Raw genomic sequence first — 18426 nt, 5'->3', positions numbered from 1 at the left:
ATCAATAACATACATCTAACAAAAAAGTGTCTGTATGTACATGATGCATTATCATATTTTCTGTTTGATCTGTGTTGATACAGGATGAGCCTGAGTGACAGTGACAGTGACAGTAGTGATGACTCATGCGCTCCCAGCCGTGGAACCACTCCTATACAGAAAATGCCTCCAGCTAATAACAAGGTATCACTGACATTTTTCTTCTATTCCAATTCTACTCTTGCATTGTATTTTGCACACATTGTTGCTGTGTCTCAGGGCTGTGACCTGAAAGTGGGTAAGGCAAGTCTTATCTTGACAGTTGATAAGAAATTGTTGAATATACTTACAAATAGGCTGCAGCTGCTGTGTGAATTTATATCCTTACTAAATAGTTAAGTACGCTGGCAGTATGCTTATCCGTAAAGCTAACATACACAATCCCAAAACCAAACAATGCATGATTTACATATTACAAAACGCCTGCACGTGACATAAACCAACACCATGTAAAAACATTCTTGCTTGATCTTAGTATAGCATTGTAGTTTTGCAGACATTCACAACTGATCTAAGTTTGAATCTTGGCTGAAAAAGTTTTTTTTCCAGAAAAAGAGTAATAAAAATCAAATCATTAAGAAATGATAGGCTCTGTAAGGGTCAATATTTTCTCCATTGTAGTTGTGTTATGTTAGTCACAGATGCTGGGACTTTGTTTCCATACTGACCACGCACAGAATCGCAGTTCCGGTTGAGCCACACTGACTCTGCAATGTATTGGGAGTTCCTGGGAGGGGGCTAAACAGCCGCACAAACATATTTGTTTTATGGGCGTCTTATGGGAGTGTCGCAGTTGTGATTTTGGACTCTGACGCCTCAGAGCCATAGTCGGATAGAGATTCTGCACCTAGCGCGGTTCAGGTGCCAGTCCTCATGGTTCTTTCAATGGTTGTGACTGCAGATGCACAAGTGGGTGCCCCAGACCTTCTGCATTCAGACGCATGGCTGCACACCAGGACTGGTACTAACATTAGCATAAAGTCACAGACGTGGTTACAGCAAAAGATGCTTACACGGTCGTAGCAGCCTCCAACTCAGAATCAGCCCCATAGTCCAAGCTTCTGACTAAATAATAATCTTTATTTGTGCACGAAGTGGCCAATATATTTAAAAATAAAACTTTTTTTATATTTAATGTCTGCTTCACTAGTTTTTAGCAGCTTTGGGGGTCAATCCTATTATGTGCGAAGGGTGCACGTTGCCGTTGCAATGGCGGTAAAACGCCGGAAACGGACCGGCAACTCGCACCCTCTGAGCCTGAATTAGCTGAACTTTGCTCAGAGCCCTATGGGGCTGCGAGCAAAATTCGGCAAATCCGGGCTGCCGTAAAGTGTGGCCATTGCCGCGATGATCTCGCCGGTGCGAGATCCCTTGATGTAGTAAGAAGCTTATCCATTTTATTCATTATTTTTACAGGAATTGGCAACTACTGCTGTAATAGACTAAATATTAGTGTTTTCATATAATATTATACAGTATCTAGAGGTTTCTTACTAGCAGCAGCAGAAAGACTATGGGGGAATTCAATAAGCCCGATAAATTATCCGGCATGAAAAAGGGAGGTAGCCTCCGGCAGTAAAGACCGAGGCTACCTCCCTTTTTCACCCCAGATAATTTATCGGAGCTAATTGAATTCAATTAGGCTCCCTTTTTCCCTCGATACCTGTGTTAATGCCCATTAAATGAACTTGTTAATGGGCATTAACACTGGTTATCAGGCGTTAACACCCAGAATCCGTAAAAAGTTCACAGATTCAGGTGTTAAATATCTTATTACCCATTAACAGCACACTTATCGGGATTTCTTTTCGGGTCTCATGAAACCTGAAAAGAAACCCCCGCTAAGTGGCGCTAATTAAGTAGCCCCCGCCGATCAATTAGCCCGCTGTAAATTACCACAGCTAATTGAATCTCCCCCTTAAGCTGGGTAGCATACCTATGAAATTATAGGGCTATCAACTGATATCAGTCGATTGTCATGTTAATTGCATAGGCTTCAAACACTCCGGCAACGGTTGGATTGGGAAGTCAGGATATTTTGTCCTGCTTAAAAATTGTGATGGCCGATCTCCTGATCCCCTTGAAGAAAGCATAGCTCAGTGTGTACAAGGTGCACTGATCCAATAATGTTCAGATGTTTAGGGCCAAATGTAATTGGATGAGAGTTTAGAAAATGTGCCGTTTAGCAGTAAGCTCTGACAAGTTTTAAACTCGGCCAATGTAATAGAGTCCGAGAACATGCAAACTTGCCTGTTTTTAGACTAAAAAAACTCTCATGATTTAAACTCCCATCCAGATGTTTTCCCATTTTGAAAATAAAACTCTCACATAGGTTGAGTTTTACTGTTAAACTCTCACATTTTCTAAACTCTCACCCTATTACATTTGGCCCTTGGAGTTTTAATGAGATCTACAAAGTGATTTTTGAAAGTGTGTATCCAGCTTAAGTATGAACCCAGAAATAAAGACACTATACAAGCTACAGAACATTGCAGAGCTTTACTCCCTTTGTCAGAAGCAATGGGCAGCACACCCCTTTAGGAGAAAACAATGAAAATGGAGCAGAGCAGTATTTAAAAAATAACATTATAACTTACCTGGTGGGTAAAAGTTTTATTGACTCCTCTGTTATCTCGGTAGGTACTGTATGTGTTTCTAGCAGATAGGATGTAAGGCATTAAAAAAATAGAAAATCTATCTGTATACAACAACTTCGATAACTACAAAATACATAAAGAACTGAACAGAAGCAAGAGGTCTTTAAAACCTGGCCTGTGACCAGAATTTGATGATGGAAGTTGAACAAGTCTGCTGTACTTTCATTGTTAAGGGAAAGTAGCCATAAGTGCTAAAGAGAGTGACTATATATAAAATATAAGGATTTCTTTGTTACACTTTTTAATGCTTATCCGTTCATCAGGAGTCTGTCGTTGTCCAAAATACACCTATCCAACCACTCAACATACAGTTATTGCTACATGTACTTTGTGCTTGCCATGTCAAATGATCTAAAATTGCAGATGGGAGGGGACAACATCCCACATATTCACTACCTAATACTGTTCTACATTGGTATGATCCAAGACGCTAGGTGACGTCTGTTAAGATGCTGTGGCAGTGCTGGGTCTATCGTGTATATGAATCCAGCATTCCACATACTTTATTTTCTAAAGAGCAAGTCTGTCACTCACACCTTTGTTGCTTCCATAAAGTGTTATGGTTACATTTTAAACACATCCAATATACTTTGATTTAGGTTTCATGTCAGTAATGTAACCATTTAAAGAAATATGTTTTTCTTGCTCTGAACTGATGTAATGTTTTATATGTCTTTTATTGCAGATTCACAATAATACACGTGAAGTTTATTATTAACAAATTTACTTACAACGCCAGTGCAACAACTTCAAAAGAGAAATCTGCTTTTATTTGAAATGCTGTTTAAATAGCCTTGTCTCATGTTTGTAGATGTAAAAATAAATTATATATACTCATATAGAATGTTAGGGTTATATTTACTAAAGTGAGAGTTTTTAGCAGAGGAGATGTTGCCCATAGCAACCAATCAGATTCTATTTAACATTTAACTAGCACCTTCTAGAAGATAATATCTAGAATCTGATTGGTTACTATGGGCAACATCTCCACTTCTAAAAACCCACTTTAGTAAATATACCCCTTAGTGTTGACACCTTTCCTTGTGCTGAATTTTACAATTGGTTTAAAGGAATGCCCATATGTTGACAACCTCCCCTTGCAGAGTACCCTCCTTTGTGAATAAACCATACAAGTAAAGATACAGATTGCCATTGAAAGGTGCTGCATAGTGATAGGAGCACCTGAAGACTCTCTCATTGCGCTATTCCATTCAACGCAGTTTTTAGTTTCTTCACTTCTCCAGAGATGGGTAAATTACAAATAAATGAGGTGGCTGTAGAAGGTGCAATAAGGTAACAGTATGGGTGTCCCTCCCCTGACTGCTACTAGGGACGGTGGAAGGGGGAAAGAAAGTAGATTTTCCCCTATGAACATTAGCAGGTAGTAAGCTGAAATGTTCGCTACTGCTGGTTATTTAGCACAAACTACGTGCCGCAATAGTGAACATTCACCAGAGTGTCTTTAAACTGCATTTCTTTTGCCATTTTAGCTTTTACAGTGTGTGAGAACAGTGCAGTCCTGGGGCAGACATCTTCTGGCTCTCCATCTATTGTTAGCTCGCCGGCTAACATGGCACTCTGGACAGCCACATGTTGCCTAAGCTTGGTTAAGTCATAGTTTTCTTTTTGGAACTCTGTTTTTGGCTTCCTACCCTTTGTTAATATCACACTGGAAATCCCATAACGTGGCTGCTATATGTGTTATGATTTCAAATATATTTTGAATCATTTCTTTATTTTAGTGTAACTCAGTTTCTTGTCCAATTCACTCTAGATTGCAAGACCTCATGAGCAAGGCAATTTCTACCATTTGTATTTGTGTGTCGCCGTGTGGTGTTTTCTGACCAGCTGTCCAATTACTGACAAATCTGGTGATCTAGAAATAAATCTTAATCCTTCACATCTTCTGCTTTGTTTTGCTGTCTCCACAACTCTTCCTGGATATAGAACACTGGGCGGCGAAGTCCTGAGACGTGCAGCAAGTCAGAGAAGATGCTGAAGAAAGTAGTGTATGACAAGGTAACTTCTTACACCCCTTTAAGGGTTACACAGGCTTCTTCTACCAGTGAGAGTCTAATAGTCCCCTCTTCCCTTTTAGGCATACACAGATGAGCTGGTTGATTTGCACAGAAGACTTATGGCTCTACGGGAGAGAAATGTGCTGCAGCAGGTGGGTCTATGGTAGATATATGCATCTGCTGCATATAATGATAGTATAGACTCCCACTCTGCCTGTTTATTCGGACTTCTTCCTGCCCCATTAGTGGTGTTCAGGCTTTAGGCGGAGAAGGCATATTGTTGTCTGGTGAATATGGTGGACGGAGGACGACAAACCGCGCTAATACACAATAATAACAAATATTTAATAATGAATGATAATATAAATAAGCACATATAAATATAAAACATATATATCACAAAAATAATACAAAATTGAAAAGGCAGTAGTGGATCAATGAGGATGATAAACAATATCAATAATGTCAGGAAAAGAGGGTCATCACATAGTCCCAATTGATAGTCTTTACTGGCATTCATGAGACAAGTGAATATCCCAAATCTTGGGTCTGTATTTGATATAGAAATATTGGCAGTAATACCAAGTAAAAATCCGTTATCTAAAATTCATATAAACTTGAATGCAACAATTGTAAAAATTGTATCCATTAGTTGCAATAATACCTGGATTGGTAATTTGTATCTGTATGTCAATGTCAGCTCCAGAAGATGATACTGTGCCGGGCTCATGCAGTTGTTAATACCGCTCTAGCTGTCTAGCAGCGGATCGCCCCATCTGCTGCTGCTGCTGTAATAATCCCCAGGCTGGCGTGTGGAATCCGGTAGCCGGCTCTAACTCCCTGGTGTGTGAGAGAGCTGCTCGTGGATGGACTGCCTGAGAGAACGCTGGATGTACAAGTCCACGGTGTGGAAGGCGCGGCCGCGTCTTGCAAATAGTACACCACACACACGTGGATGGGAGCAGCAGGTGCACAATGAGAGCGGAGGTAGCTGGTAGCAAAGTAACCAATATCCAGGCAAAGTTTAGACAGGGAACAGCGACGCGTTTCGTCCCGATCGCAGGACTTTTTCAAATTAAGTTCCCACAACATAAGTCTCTCCCTTATATAAGGGGCTTGTGCTAATCTTATTGAGCTATAATTGGAAGCAGGTGTACAGATCCCTTCAATTTCAAACTGCATAATACAACCAATCAGCCACATATTGTGCACCACAGCGAAAAGAAATGAATGGTATATAAAAAAAAAAGTATATTTTAATTATAATTGATATAGAAACAGACAGTATAGGTATAAATCTAAAAATAGAGATATAAATCAAAATAAAAATGAATAAATATGAAAATATGTGTGTGTGTGTGTGTGTATGTATGTATGTATGTATGTATGTATATATATATATATATATATATATATAAAAATAGAAAATAAATCTAGTATATTGATAAATACATAAATATGATAATAAGAATATATATGGTAATGATAATGCTGTCAATATAGTATTAACAACAACATTACCATCAGTAGATCAATGGTAAAATACATGCATATTATAATGAAAAATGAATAAAGCCATCTAATAAAAGAATATAAACAACAATCTACATAATACAAGAATAATACCAATAACCCCATACACAAACACATATACGCACTCACACGCACACATACAGACACATCTGCATAGGAATGTGCGCGTGTTTACATACATGTAGAAATATGGTATATCACAAATAAATCTAAAAGGGCCAAAATAGAGTAAAATATGTATAAGAGACATGTATATAGAACACCCACACTGACTATTATCAACATCAGTAAAGATCCAAGATATGACTGGAGTATAGGACAGACTGGGAATGAAAAAGAATGACCGGAGCATGAGACAAATTGGAGAGAGAGAAATAATAAGAAAATATTGGTGGACCAGCGTGCAGCCGATGAGCGCAGTGTGCCATCTGCTGACTGGACAGTACATGCAGATGACAGACGGCGATCACCGGCTGCGCCCTGGATTCAATCAAGAAATTCTAGGGCTTCATTGAGCCCATCTGCGACCAATGTCTGAAGTTTAAATATCCATCCTGATTATGCTTTGCACAGTTTCCTAAAACGATCACCACCTCTTGTAGTGGGTTTGATGATCTGAATGCCTACAATAGATCTTTGGGATTTTTATGATGGCATTCCGAAATATGGCGAGAGGCACTATGTGTCATCAAGCCCTTGAGTAAATTGGTACGATGCTCTCTAAATCTCTCTTTCAGTGCTCTTGTGGTACGTCCGATATATTGTTTTGGACATGTACAGCTGAGTACATAAATTGTATATTCTGATTGACAATTGATAAAGTCTTTTATAGTATATTCAGTATGATTAATTACCGAAGTAAATGTTTTAGTTTTATTTCGGATGTTTCCACAAGTAAGGCACCTAGAAAAAGACTATAAAAAGACAATCAGAATATACAATTTATGTACTCAGCTGTACATGTCCAAAACAATATATCGGACGTACCACAAGAGCACTGAAAAAGAGATTTAGAGAGCAACGGACCAATTTACTCAAGGGCTTGATGACACATGGGGCCTGATTCATACCCGCTCGCGAGTGCTGAGCGCTCGCAAGTGTGTCGATGGTGTCCTAGTGCGCATGCGCACGACGGAGGGAGCTCCGTCGTGCACATGCGCGAGGCCCGAATAACTACGGGGTAGCCGTCGTTATGGGTCTCGCACCAAAGGGGCGTGCTGTCGATGGTGAGTGACAGCACGCCCCCTTTGGACGGCGTGCCGGGGGCGTGGCTGCCAGACGGAGGCGTTCTCATGGGAACGTCTACCGTCTGGGTCCGGCCCCACTGACATCACTAGTGATGTCATTGGGAGTGATTTTGGCTCTGATAGAGCCAAAAGCACTCCAGGGCTTGCGGTCACCGAGACCCTACCGCAGGGTCTCGTCGCAAGGCCGATGGTCGCGATGGTCTTGACCATCGCGACCATCATCATGGACGCTCGCATAAGCATGCGAGCGTCCAAAAGGCCGCTTTGGGAAAAAAAAACACGCCCTGATTCAGAGCGAGCGCTCGTTCAGAGCGTCCGGCTCTGAATCAGGCCCATAGTGTCTCTCGCCATTTTTCGGAAAGCCATCATAAAAATCCCAAAGAGATCTCTATTGTAGGGATACAGACCATCAAACACACTACAAGAGGTGGTGATCGTTTTAGGAAACTGTGCAAAGCAGAATCTGAATGGATATTTAAACTTCAGACATTGGTCCCAGATGGGCTCAATGAAGCCCTAGAATTTCTTGATTGAATCCAGGGCGCAGCCGGTGATCGTCGTCTGTCATCTGCATGTACTGTCCAGTCAGCAGATGGCACACTGCGCTCATCGGCTGCACGCTGGTCCACCAATATTTTCTTATTATTTCTCTCTCTCCAATTTGTCTCATGCTCCGGTCATTCTTTTTCATTCCCAGTCTGCCCTGTACTCCGGTCATATCTTGGATCTTTACTGATGTTGATAATAGTCAGTGTGGGTGTTCTATATACATGTCTCTTATACATATTTTGCTCTATTTTGGCCCTTTTAGATTTATTTGTGAATTGTGATATACCAAATTTATACATGTATGTACACACACGCACATTCCTATGCAGATGTGTCTGTATGTGTTTGTGTATGGGGTTATTGGTATTATTCTTGTATTATGTACAATGTTGTTTATATTCTTTTATTAGATGTCTTTATTCATTTTTCCATATAATATGCATGTATTTTACCGTTGATCTACTGATGGTAATGTTGTTAATACTATATTGACAGCATTATCATTACCATATATATTCTTATTATCAGATTTATATATTTATCAAAATACTATATATATATATATATATATATATATATATAATTATTTTTTTTTATTATTTTCTTTTCATATTTATTCATTTTGATATCTCTATTTTTATATTTATACCTATACTGTCTGTTTCTATATCAATTATAATCAAAATATTCTTTTTTTTTTTTTTATATATACCATTCATTTCTTTTCGCTGTGGTGCACAATATGTGGCTGATTGGTTGTATTATGCAGTTTGAAATTGAAGGGATCTGTACACCTGCTTCCAATTATAGCTCAATAAGATTAGCACAAGCCCCTTATATAAGGGAGAGACTTATGTTGTGGGAACTTAATTTGAAAAAGTCCGGTGATCGGGACGAAACGCGTCGCTGTTACCTGTCTAAAGTTTGCCTGGATATTGGTTACGTTGCTACCAGCTACCTCCGCTCTCATTGTGCACCTGCTGCTCCCATCCACGTGTGTGTGGTGTACTATTTGCAAGACGCGGCCGCGCCTTCCACACCGTGGACTTGTACATCCAGCGTTCTCTCAGGCAGTCCATCCACGAGCAGCTCTCTCACACACCAGGGAGTTAGAGCCGGCTACCGGATTCCACAAGCCAGCCTTGGCAATAACCTTATGCTGGGGACACCTACTACCTTCTATTTTCGGCTGGGGATTATTACAGCAGCAGCAGATGGGGCGATCCGCTGCTAGACAGCTAGAGCGGTATTAACAACTGCATGAGCCCGGCACAGTATCATCTTCTGGAGCTGACATTGACATACGGATACAAATTACCAATCCAGGTATTATTGCAACTATTGGATACAATTTTTACAATTGTTGCATTCAAGTTTATATGAATTTTAGATAACCGATTTTTACTTGGTATTACTGCCAATATTTCTATACCAAATACAGACCCAAGATTTGGGATATTCACTTGTCTCATGAATGCCAGTAAAGACTATCAATTGGGACTTACTCACTATGTAATGACCCTCTTTTCCTGACATTATTGATATTGTTCATCATCCTCATTGATCCACCACTGCTTTTTCAATGTTGTATTATTTTTGTGATATATATGTTTCATATTTATATGTGCTTATTTATACTATCATTCATTATTAAATATTTGTTATTATTGTGTATTAGCGCGGTTTGTCTTCCTCTGGTTATTGTGGGGTTGCAATTTTCCCCTTTTTTATTTACTGCTGCATACACATTACTAACAGTGTGTTTTTTAAGCGCTTGGGTAAAAAAAAAATGTATTTCTTGAATATGGTGGATGGGCCTTCAGTTCTTGTGAAAGATTTTAGGGGAAGGGGGCATGGACTCCACACCCTAGCTCTTCCTAATGAGACGTGCTACCTAGCTGAGACTTAGGGGGATATTTAATAAACAGAATTATCTAATTTTTCCAGCATAAAAGCTGGAAAATGTGATATTTATGTTTTCTCCATATTTGAGTGCAGTGAAAAGTATGGAGAAATCTATATTTTCTCTAACTTTTCACAGTTTACTGAAATGATAGTTTATGCCATTGTCACCAATGTGACTTTTCTCCAGATCATACAGTCAGGTGCATAAATATTGGACATTGACAGAATTTTCATATTTTGGCCTCTATTCACCACCACAATGGTTTTGAAATGAAACAAACAAGATGTGCTTTAACTGCAGACTTTCAGATTTAATTTGAGGGTAGTTACATCCAAATCAGGTGAACGGTGTAGGAATTACAACGGTTTCTATATGTGCCTCCCACTTTTTAAGGGGCCAAAAGTAATGGGACAAACTAAACAATCCTAAATCTAACTGTCACTTTTTATACTTTGTTGCAAATCCTTTGCAGACAATTACAGCCTGAAGTCTGGAACGCATAGACATCACCAGACGCTGGGTTTCATCCCTGGTGATGCTCTGCCAGGCCTCTACTGCAAATGTCTTCAGTTCCTGCTTGTTCTTGGGGCATTTTCCCTTCAGTTTTGTCTTCATCAAGTGAAATGCATGCTCAATCGGATTCAGGTCAGGGGATTGACTTGGCCATCGCATAACAATCCACTTTTTAGCCTTAAAAAACTCTTTGGTTGCTTTTGCAGTATGCTTCGGGTCATTGTCCATCTGCACTGTAAAGCGCCGTCCAATGAGTTCTGAAGCATTTGACTGAATATGAGCATATAATATTACCTGAAACACATTAGAATTCATTCTGCTGCTTTTGTCAGCAGTCACATCATCAATAAATACAAGGGAACCAGTTCCATTGGCAGCCATACATGCCCACGCCATGACACTACCACCACCATGCTTCACTGATGAGGTGGTATGTTTTGGATCATGAGCAGTTCCTTTGCTTCTCCATACTCTTCTCTTCCCATCACTGTAGTACAAGTTGATCTTTGTCTCATCTGTCCATAGGATGTTGTTCCAGAACTGTAATGGCTTTTTTAGATGTTGTTTGGCAAACTCTAATCTGGTCTTCCTGTTTTTGTGGCTCACCAATGGTTTACATCTTGTGGTGAACCCTCTATGTTCACTCTTGTGAAGTCTTCTCTTGATTGTTGACTTTGACACATATACACCTACCTCCTGGAGAGTGTTCTTGATTTGGCCAACTGTTGTGAAGGGGTTTTTCTTCACCAGGGAAATAATTCTTCTGTCATCCACCACAGTTGTGTTCCATGGTCTTCCGGGTCTTTTGGTGTTGCTGAGCTCTCCGGTGCTTTCTTTCTTTTTAAGAATGTTCCAAACAGTTGATTTGGCCACACCTAATGTTTTTGCTATCTCTCTGATGGGTTTGTTTTGATTTTTCAGCTTAATGATGGCTTGCTTCACTGATAGTGACAGCTCTTTGGATCTCATATTGAGAGTCGACAGCAACTGATTCCAAATGCAAATGTCACACCTAGAATCAACTCCAGACCTTTTACCTGCTTAATTGATAATGAAATAACGAGGGAATAGCCCACACCTGTCCATGAAATAGCTTTTGAGTTGATAGTCCCATTACTTTTGACCCCTTAAAAAGTGTGAGGCACATATAGAAACCGTTGTAATTCCTACACCGTTCACCTGATTTGGATGTAATTACCCTCAAATTAAATGTGAAAGTCTGCAGTTAAAGCACATCTTGTTTGTTTCATTTCAAAGCCATTGCGGTGGTGAATAGAGGCCAAAATATGAAAATTCTGTCAATGTCCCAATATTTATACACCTGACTGTATTTATTTATATAACTGTGTTTGGATATAAATATATAATTTTTTAAAACAAACTTATCACCATCTCCAGATAGTGATAAGTAGCATTTCCCCTTCAGTACCTGAGCTATCAGCAATACATTCCCTTACACATATAATGGGCCTCGTTCAAAGGTGAATGCCGCAATAATTTTTGACGCAAGCGGCCAACGTTTTACATCTGCACATGTGTCTGAGTCACACTGTGCATACGTCCCGATTATTACCGTCGGTGGACCGGAACAAATTTGGACGCAGAAAGAGGCAATTTTGGGGGCATTTTTGGGGTGTAACGGGGGGGGCGGCTAGTCAGATGCAGATGTGTCGTGGCCAGTGACTGCGTCCTAAGACGCAGTTACACTGGAATCACGGACCTCTTGTGTCTGACATCCGTACAGGATTTTGCGATGCAGCAGGTGGGTGGCTCAGTAGGAAGCCCATAGGTTGGGGCATTAGCATAAAGTTGCAGTCACGCTGCGGCAATATATCTATATTGATAGAGAGCCAGGAGGGAGCCCGTGTGCAGTCACCGTCACGAGCCCCCTCCTCTAAGTCCGGCGTAGGGCAGCGAACTGAGCACAGTGCGGCCAGCGCCGCTCTTATAGACTCTGCGCACTAGAGTGTGCCCAGAGTCTATAGCGCATGCGCAGTTCTCCAGGAAAATGGCTGCGGCGGCTATTTGCCCTGTACTGCGCCTGCACAAAAGGATGGGAAAATGGCTTCTGCAGCCTTTTTCCAGGTGTTTTTACAGGGCAGACACCAGCGCCGACGTGGGACTCCAGAGAGGTAAGTATAATATGGGTACAGGGTGTGCCGTGCGGACCTCCCCTTGCCCATGTACCCTGCTCCCATTATAAATCTGCCCCTGTGTATAATGTATATAGTGGTGTGTGCATGTGTGTATATATATATATATGTAGCATGAGGTCACAGTATATATAATATATAGGATGGTGCAGTGTGTGTGTGTGTTATATATTATACATGCACACACATATATATGAGAGATATATAGAGAGAGAGATGTATAGGAGAACAGGGCAGCTGACAACCCCCATCCCCCTGCACAGTGGCCATCAGACCCACTCCCCTCCCTGTAGCCCACTCCTCTGCATACACGAACTGTGGCCATCAGGCACAAACACGTCCCGCAGCCAACCCCCCATACACCAACAGTGGCCATCAGATCAACCCCTGCAACCCGCACAGGCAGCCGCCAACTGATCCCCCCCCAGCCCTCTATTCCCCATTGCAGGCTCTTCCTACCTTCTCCCCTGGAAGAGGTCATGCAGTGCGAACAGCCTGCCTCCGTAGCCCAGCACTTGCTAAGATTGGGAGGGAGGCTGATGCTGCTGCCGGCCGGATATGCTGGGCCATGGAGCGGCAGGGAATAACTACATTTGGGAGGGAATAACGCTACTGACACCTGCCAATAGCCCCCACACAAACCCCCTGCACAGTGGCCGCTGCCATCAGCCCCTTGCACAGCACACAAAAAAATACCCCTCTACTCCGGAAGCTACAAACCCCCCCCCCCCCCCCCCAAATGTCCGCATGCCCATCTTCAGCTGCCATCACTGACCACGCTGCCCGCTATGCCCAGAGGTCACCTAGAGGTAAAAAAAAAAAAACCCTTACCTTCTGACATCCGCGCACGCTCTCACAGTCTTCTCCGCCAGCGCCCTTGCTCCTCTCCGCTGGCACCCTCGCTGTCCTCCTCGGCGTCTGACGTCATCTGCCTCTTCCTGGCCCCGCAATGCACCTGTGCTAACACACACATGCAAGACGAAAAAAATCGCATTACAGCCCTCATGTCTTCGCCGGGACAGGTCGTTTGCGCTTCGCCTGTCCCAGCACGAAATTTCTATTAAATATGGAGAAAATAAAAATGCGATGTTGGGCGAAAAATACGTTTATTAAATATCCCCCTTAGTACTACAACAGAGAGAGACCAGATGTACCATAAAACCATTAATAATTATACATCATAAATGAGGTTTTTGGCATAAATTTGGTTATGAGCTTACCCACCTTCGTCAAGGTAACCTGTTTGGGTAAGTCCCTAACACTATGGGGGTTCATGTCTGGGGCGTGGGGCACCCTCAAACCATCCCAGCCAAACCACCCCAGGGCACCACACAAAATAAAAAATAGCAGTGAAGTGTTGGGTAAGTGAAAGTGGCTGCTCAGTGTTGGAAGTGTTAGAAAAATGAAAAATAAATGTGTGAAATTGTAGCATAAATAAAAAACAAACATAGAGTGATATAAAGTGTTAAAAATAAGTGTTAAGTGGTGATGCCCCAAAAAAGTCCAGCCAGAGCAGTTCAAGGGGCCCCACGCCCCAAAATTCACCCCTTGCTATAGACTTGCTATATAGTTCTAAATGCATATGGGTCTATTTTATGTTTATGATGTATAATTATTAATGGTTGTATGGTGTCTCTGGTCTCTCTCTCTCTTTTCTATGTTGTAGTTCTTGTGAAAGTCCAGTTCCAATAATGTGGCGATGAAACTTTTTGTTTTGCTTCAAAGCCACCAAGTCACACAACACAGTCTTCAAAGCTATGTACAGCTCTGCATAGGAAAGGGATATAACCAGCTGCAGCCTCCCAGTAATATCTGATTCCTGCAGGGGACTGACTAGCAGTGGCAGTGACCTCGCATTGGAAACGCTCCCTATCTCTCACACGATGGATAGGCTATCCCAGGTAGAGGTGTTAACTTTGGGACTGCCAGACCGTACTGCGATAGCATAGAGCGCTTCCCATGGTAAGCCACTCCCCCGCTATCACTGCCGCCCTTCTAGGGGTTGCAGCTGAAGCAGTCTTTAGAAGCCAGCCAGTTTGTTATTTTGTACGTATGCATGAGATCGCGATTCTGTGCATGCACACTATTATAGAAATCCCCCCCCCCCCCCCCCCAGCCCCAGTCAGCTGCAGCTGGATATTACTGTATGTCTGATGAGCTGAAGGAAATCTGTATCGGTATTGGGTATCTACTATTCGATTTCATTAAACTTAGCCCACAAGTCCATGCAGCTTAATGCTCCATACTCGTTGGTTCGGGGCGAGATCAAGCCACGAGGAGGTCGAGATGTCCTGCCATTGGTGGCATTTCCACGCTGCTGCAACACCAATCGTCCCCCTTGCAGCTAATTGAATCTGCCCCAATATATCATGGATTTTATAGTTGCTTTTACATAGAGCAGACACTCAACACTCAATCTATCAATGTTGTTAATTTGTCTCTGACTAGTTTATTTCATGGGGCAGGCATTGCACAATGTTCATTTTATTCACTGGGATAAATTTGAAGGTGAAAGATAGAAATTAGTTAGAAAGCATTTAAGTATAGTTCATTACAGTGTAAGAAGAAATGTAAAGTATAGTCTCACTCTGGCATGGACGAGGAATCCTACTATGGCCACCGTAGTGAAAATGTATTCTATTTGATGACTAGTAATGTCAGAGGCTAGCAAAGAGAATTATATCTTTAGCAGCTACTTTTACAATGAATCCCACCCCTCAAGTATTATAAATAAATAACAATAAAGGTAAAATAAACTCTCTTATATCAGGTTACAATATGTAGACATGCTTTGTAGGCCTATGTTTTGAAGAACTAGCTTATTAACCTCTTATTGCGGTGCGTACATCTAGTAGTACCATTATGGAAATACAGTTTCACCTTTATTAGTAAAACTGTAAAAATGTGCTAATACATATCATTACCTGGACCAATATTCAGTGGCTACTATTTTCTCTGCTTCTTATTGTGTCTGTGCCTCTGATTTCAAGATTGTCAACCTCATAGAAGAAACGGGACACTTCAATGTCACCAACACAACTTTTGACTTTGACCTCTTTTCATTGGATGAGACGACTGTCCGTAAGCTGCAGAGTTACCTGGAAGCTGGAGCTACATGACCCCCAAGTAGACTGGGAAGGAAGGAGAGAGAAGAGTGTTGTGGGGCAGTTAACACCCTCATTCCTTAAACTTTTCCTGGTCTGTGCAATCACTTTTGGGATTGACCAGCTGCTCCCAGCAAATAGGAACTTTCTAACTGAGCCATCTAGGCTAATCCTACATGGGGGGAAATCACTCCAGCGTGCAAGATTTTATGTGTGATTTCTTTTTTTTTTTTTACCCTCTTAGAGTGTAAGGTTTAGCAGGAATCATGTTTTTTTTCTTTCAAAATACAGATAAAACTCCACACTGCAGATGATGCAATTCTTAGTGATAGAAGTCTGTGGGCTAGAAGAATATAAGCATGAAATAGAAGTATATGAACAATTCTTAGGCAGCGCAGACATCTGGACAGACCGTAATATATATTTACATACAAACACAACCTGTTTTAAGAAAATTAACTTTCAGTTGGGCTGTATCCATACAGTAAGATTTTTTTATTTCTGTATTTTCAGACTAAGCGTGTAAAAACGTTTGTGCTAAACCCACAGGATTTCTTACAAAAATCATGAAACCATACAGTAGAGGTATGAGGTGGGAGTGATTCCGATGCCTCACTGAAATAATAATCTGTAGTAGATCCCCTTTCTCTCCTCTTTCTCTCCCTCTCTCTCTATGTTAGGCAGAGAGTTTCTTGTATTTATGATGAGCAAGGAGAGCACTGGCTTCACTCTGCTACAGAAGCATTACGGAACATTGAATCTGTAAGCTGTATATTATATATATATTATATATATATGTATGTATGTATTTTATGTATAAGATGGCCTGGAGAGGCAGACTATTACTCATTTTTTTTTTTTTTTCTTTTCTTTTTTTTTTTTTTTTTTGACGGGTAAGAATGGAACAAGGATTTGCTTTGAATCATCTTGTAATTTTACAATTTTTATTTTATTGAACAAGAGATTCAAAATGTACCGGTTAAGGAGATGATGGGGGTTGTATGTTTTTAATAATGTAATTTGTAATCATTACATTCTGATATTGGAAGGGCTTTTACGTGCTTCTAACTGTATTGGCTTTCTGAATAGCAGAAGGGTGTACAGGTACAAGTGTTTTAGGAAGGAAGAGGAGTATTTATATAGGACACTGCTTACTGTATAGGTTCCAGCAGGAAACCTCCAGAATTTACAACTTCAAGGGTCATTTTGTGCTATTTCCAAATAGACACAAAAGTTAATCGGACTGCCAATCCTAACTACTCACACACTTGTCAACACTACAACCTGCTTCACTCTAAGAGAAAAGTGCGGGTCATTGTGTTGACTATTAATAGATATCATCTGTGTTCAGGAATACTTCTTCCTACTACAGTGAACATTCTGAATTTGGACAGAAAATGTTTGGCTGGTAGGATATAATTATACGTTTTATTAAACAGCCTGTCCCTGAAATGTAAAACACTAATGTTTATTTTATTTTTTATACTTTTATTGTTACACTCCTTTTTTTATACGGTACCCATTCTGGACCAACGTTGGGTCCCATTTAGGACCAAAATTAGAAATTAATGTGATCGACCCCACTTTTTGGTCACTTTTTTAATGTATTATCTGCTTCTGCAAATCATTTATGTCATTCATGATGATTATAGACAAATTTTAGCCTTTTCCCCTATCATGTTTTGTTGAACAGGACTAGCTCTCCTTTTTAAAATAGCAACACTAAAAAAAGTTGAAACATTTTTTTTTCTTTTCTCAAGCACTCTCTTCCCGCCCCGGGAGGATACAACTGCACTCATATACTGTATTTTTAAGGACAGATGTTTAGAGTTTGGGGCTTCCACACAGTATTTGATTCCCTCCATTTGATATCAGTATTTGTTGTTGATTGCAAAATGACTTCAGTTTTCCACTGGGCATTGGGAGCTGGGAATAAGGATGTATTTCTTCCTCGGAAAAAGTTACCTTAAAGGTATTATTTTAAGACCGTTAAATAATCAAGGGTTTGGAAAATAAATCATTATTAATAGGACAACTTTGTGTCAACCACTTTCATGCCAGACTGGATATGTATTTCTACAGCTACCAGCTGCAGACTTAATGGTATTGGGCTCACGTGATGCACATTTAGCAATTCTTATTGGTTGGCGAGTTCTGAACATACATTTTTAAATGAGACTAAAGACCTCTATAATCAAACTGTTTTATTGTCCAAGAAGTATTTATTAATGTATCGAGCAAAGTGAATTTGGTTTTGAACCAAGCTGATGGTTGGAAACTATTGCTAAAGATGCATAGATATTTGGTCTTGTATTATTTTTATTTTAATATTGGGAATCTTGCAAGAGTTTTTATAGGAAAAAATGAAATAAAGATCAAGAAAATCTTTTCTGTTGCATGGACTTTTATTCTGTACAATAAAAACACTACCACCTTTTTTAAGCTTATATAAAAAAAATTTACTTTTATGCAGTTTCATTCTTTTTTTTTTTTTTTCTATCAAATCCAAGTTTTTCAACCTTTCATTATGCCATGCCAAGTGGGTTCACAGCCAGAAATGTAACAATTATTTTTTTTCTTTAAATGTACACATTAAAGTAATTATAAGTATAAATATTATCCTGTGTTCAGACACCAAGTCTGTGTATTCACAGGATACGCAGGCCTGCCAGTGGTAGAACATAGTTGAAAAAAAAAAGATCTAGGT

At 40.4% G+C, this 18426-nt stretch overlaps 1 protein-coding gene across 3 annotated transcripts in view; it reads left to right on the top strand.

Annotated features, from left to right (window-relative positions):
* Positions 1–18107, top strand: part of MLLT1 (MLLT1 super elongation complex subunit) — a 44084-nt gene extending 25977 nt beyond the window's left edge. Inside the window, exons 9-12 of one of the 3 annotated variants that reach the window (XM_088448911.1) lie at positions 84–183; positions 4644–4715; positions 4795–4866; positions 15606–18107. In XM_088448911.1, coding sequence (XP_088305037.1) covers positions 84–183; positions 4644–4715; positions 4795–4866; positions 15606–15734 — 373 coding nt within the window. In that variant the 3' untranslated portion in view covers positions 15735–18107. Of the gene's footprint in view, positions 1–83; positions 184–3381; positions 3455–4186; positions 4716–4794; positions 4867–15605 lie in introns of those variants that run through there. The other 2 variants (XR_015869929.1, XM_088448912.1) reach the window with 2 other exon arrangements.
* The last annotated feature ends 319 nt before the right edge of the window (positions 18108–18426 follow it).

Source organism: Taudactylus pleione, unplaced genomic scaffold, assembly GCF_031769625.1.
Source record: "Taudactylus pleione unplaced genomic scaffold, aTauple2 ptg000471l, whole genome shotgun sequence".
NCBI lineage: Eukaryota > Metazoa > Chordata > Amphibia > Anura > Myobatrachidae > Taudactylus > Taudactylus pleione.
Note: the sequence above shows the minus strand (reverse complement) of the source record. Positions and strands in the feature narration are given on the sequence as shown.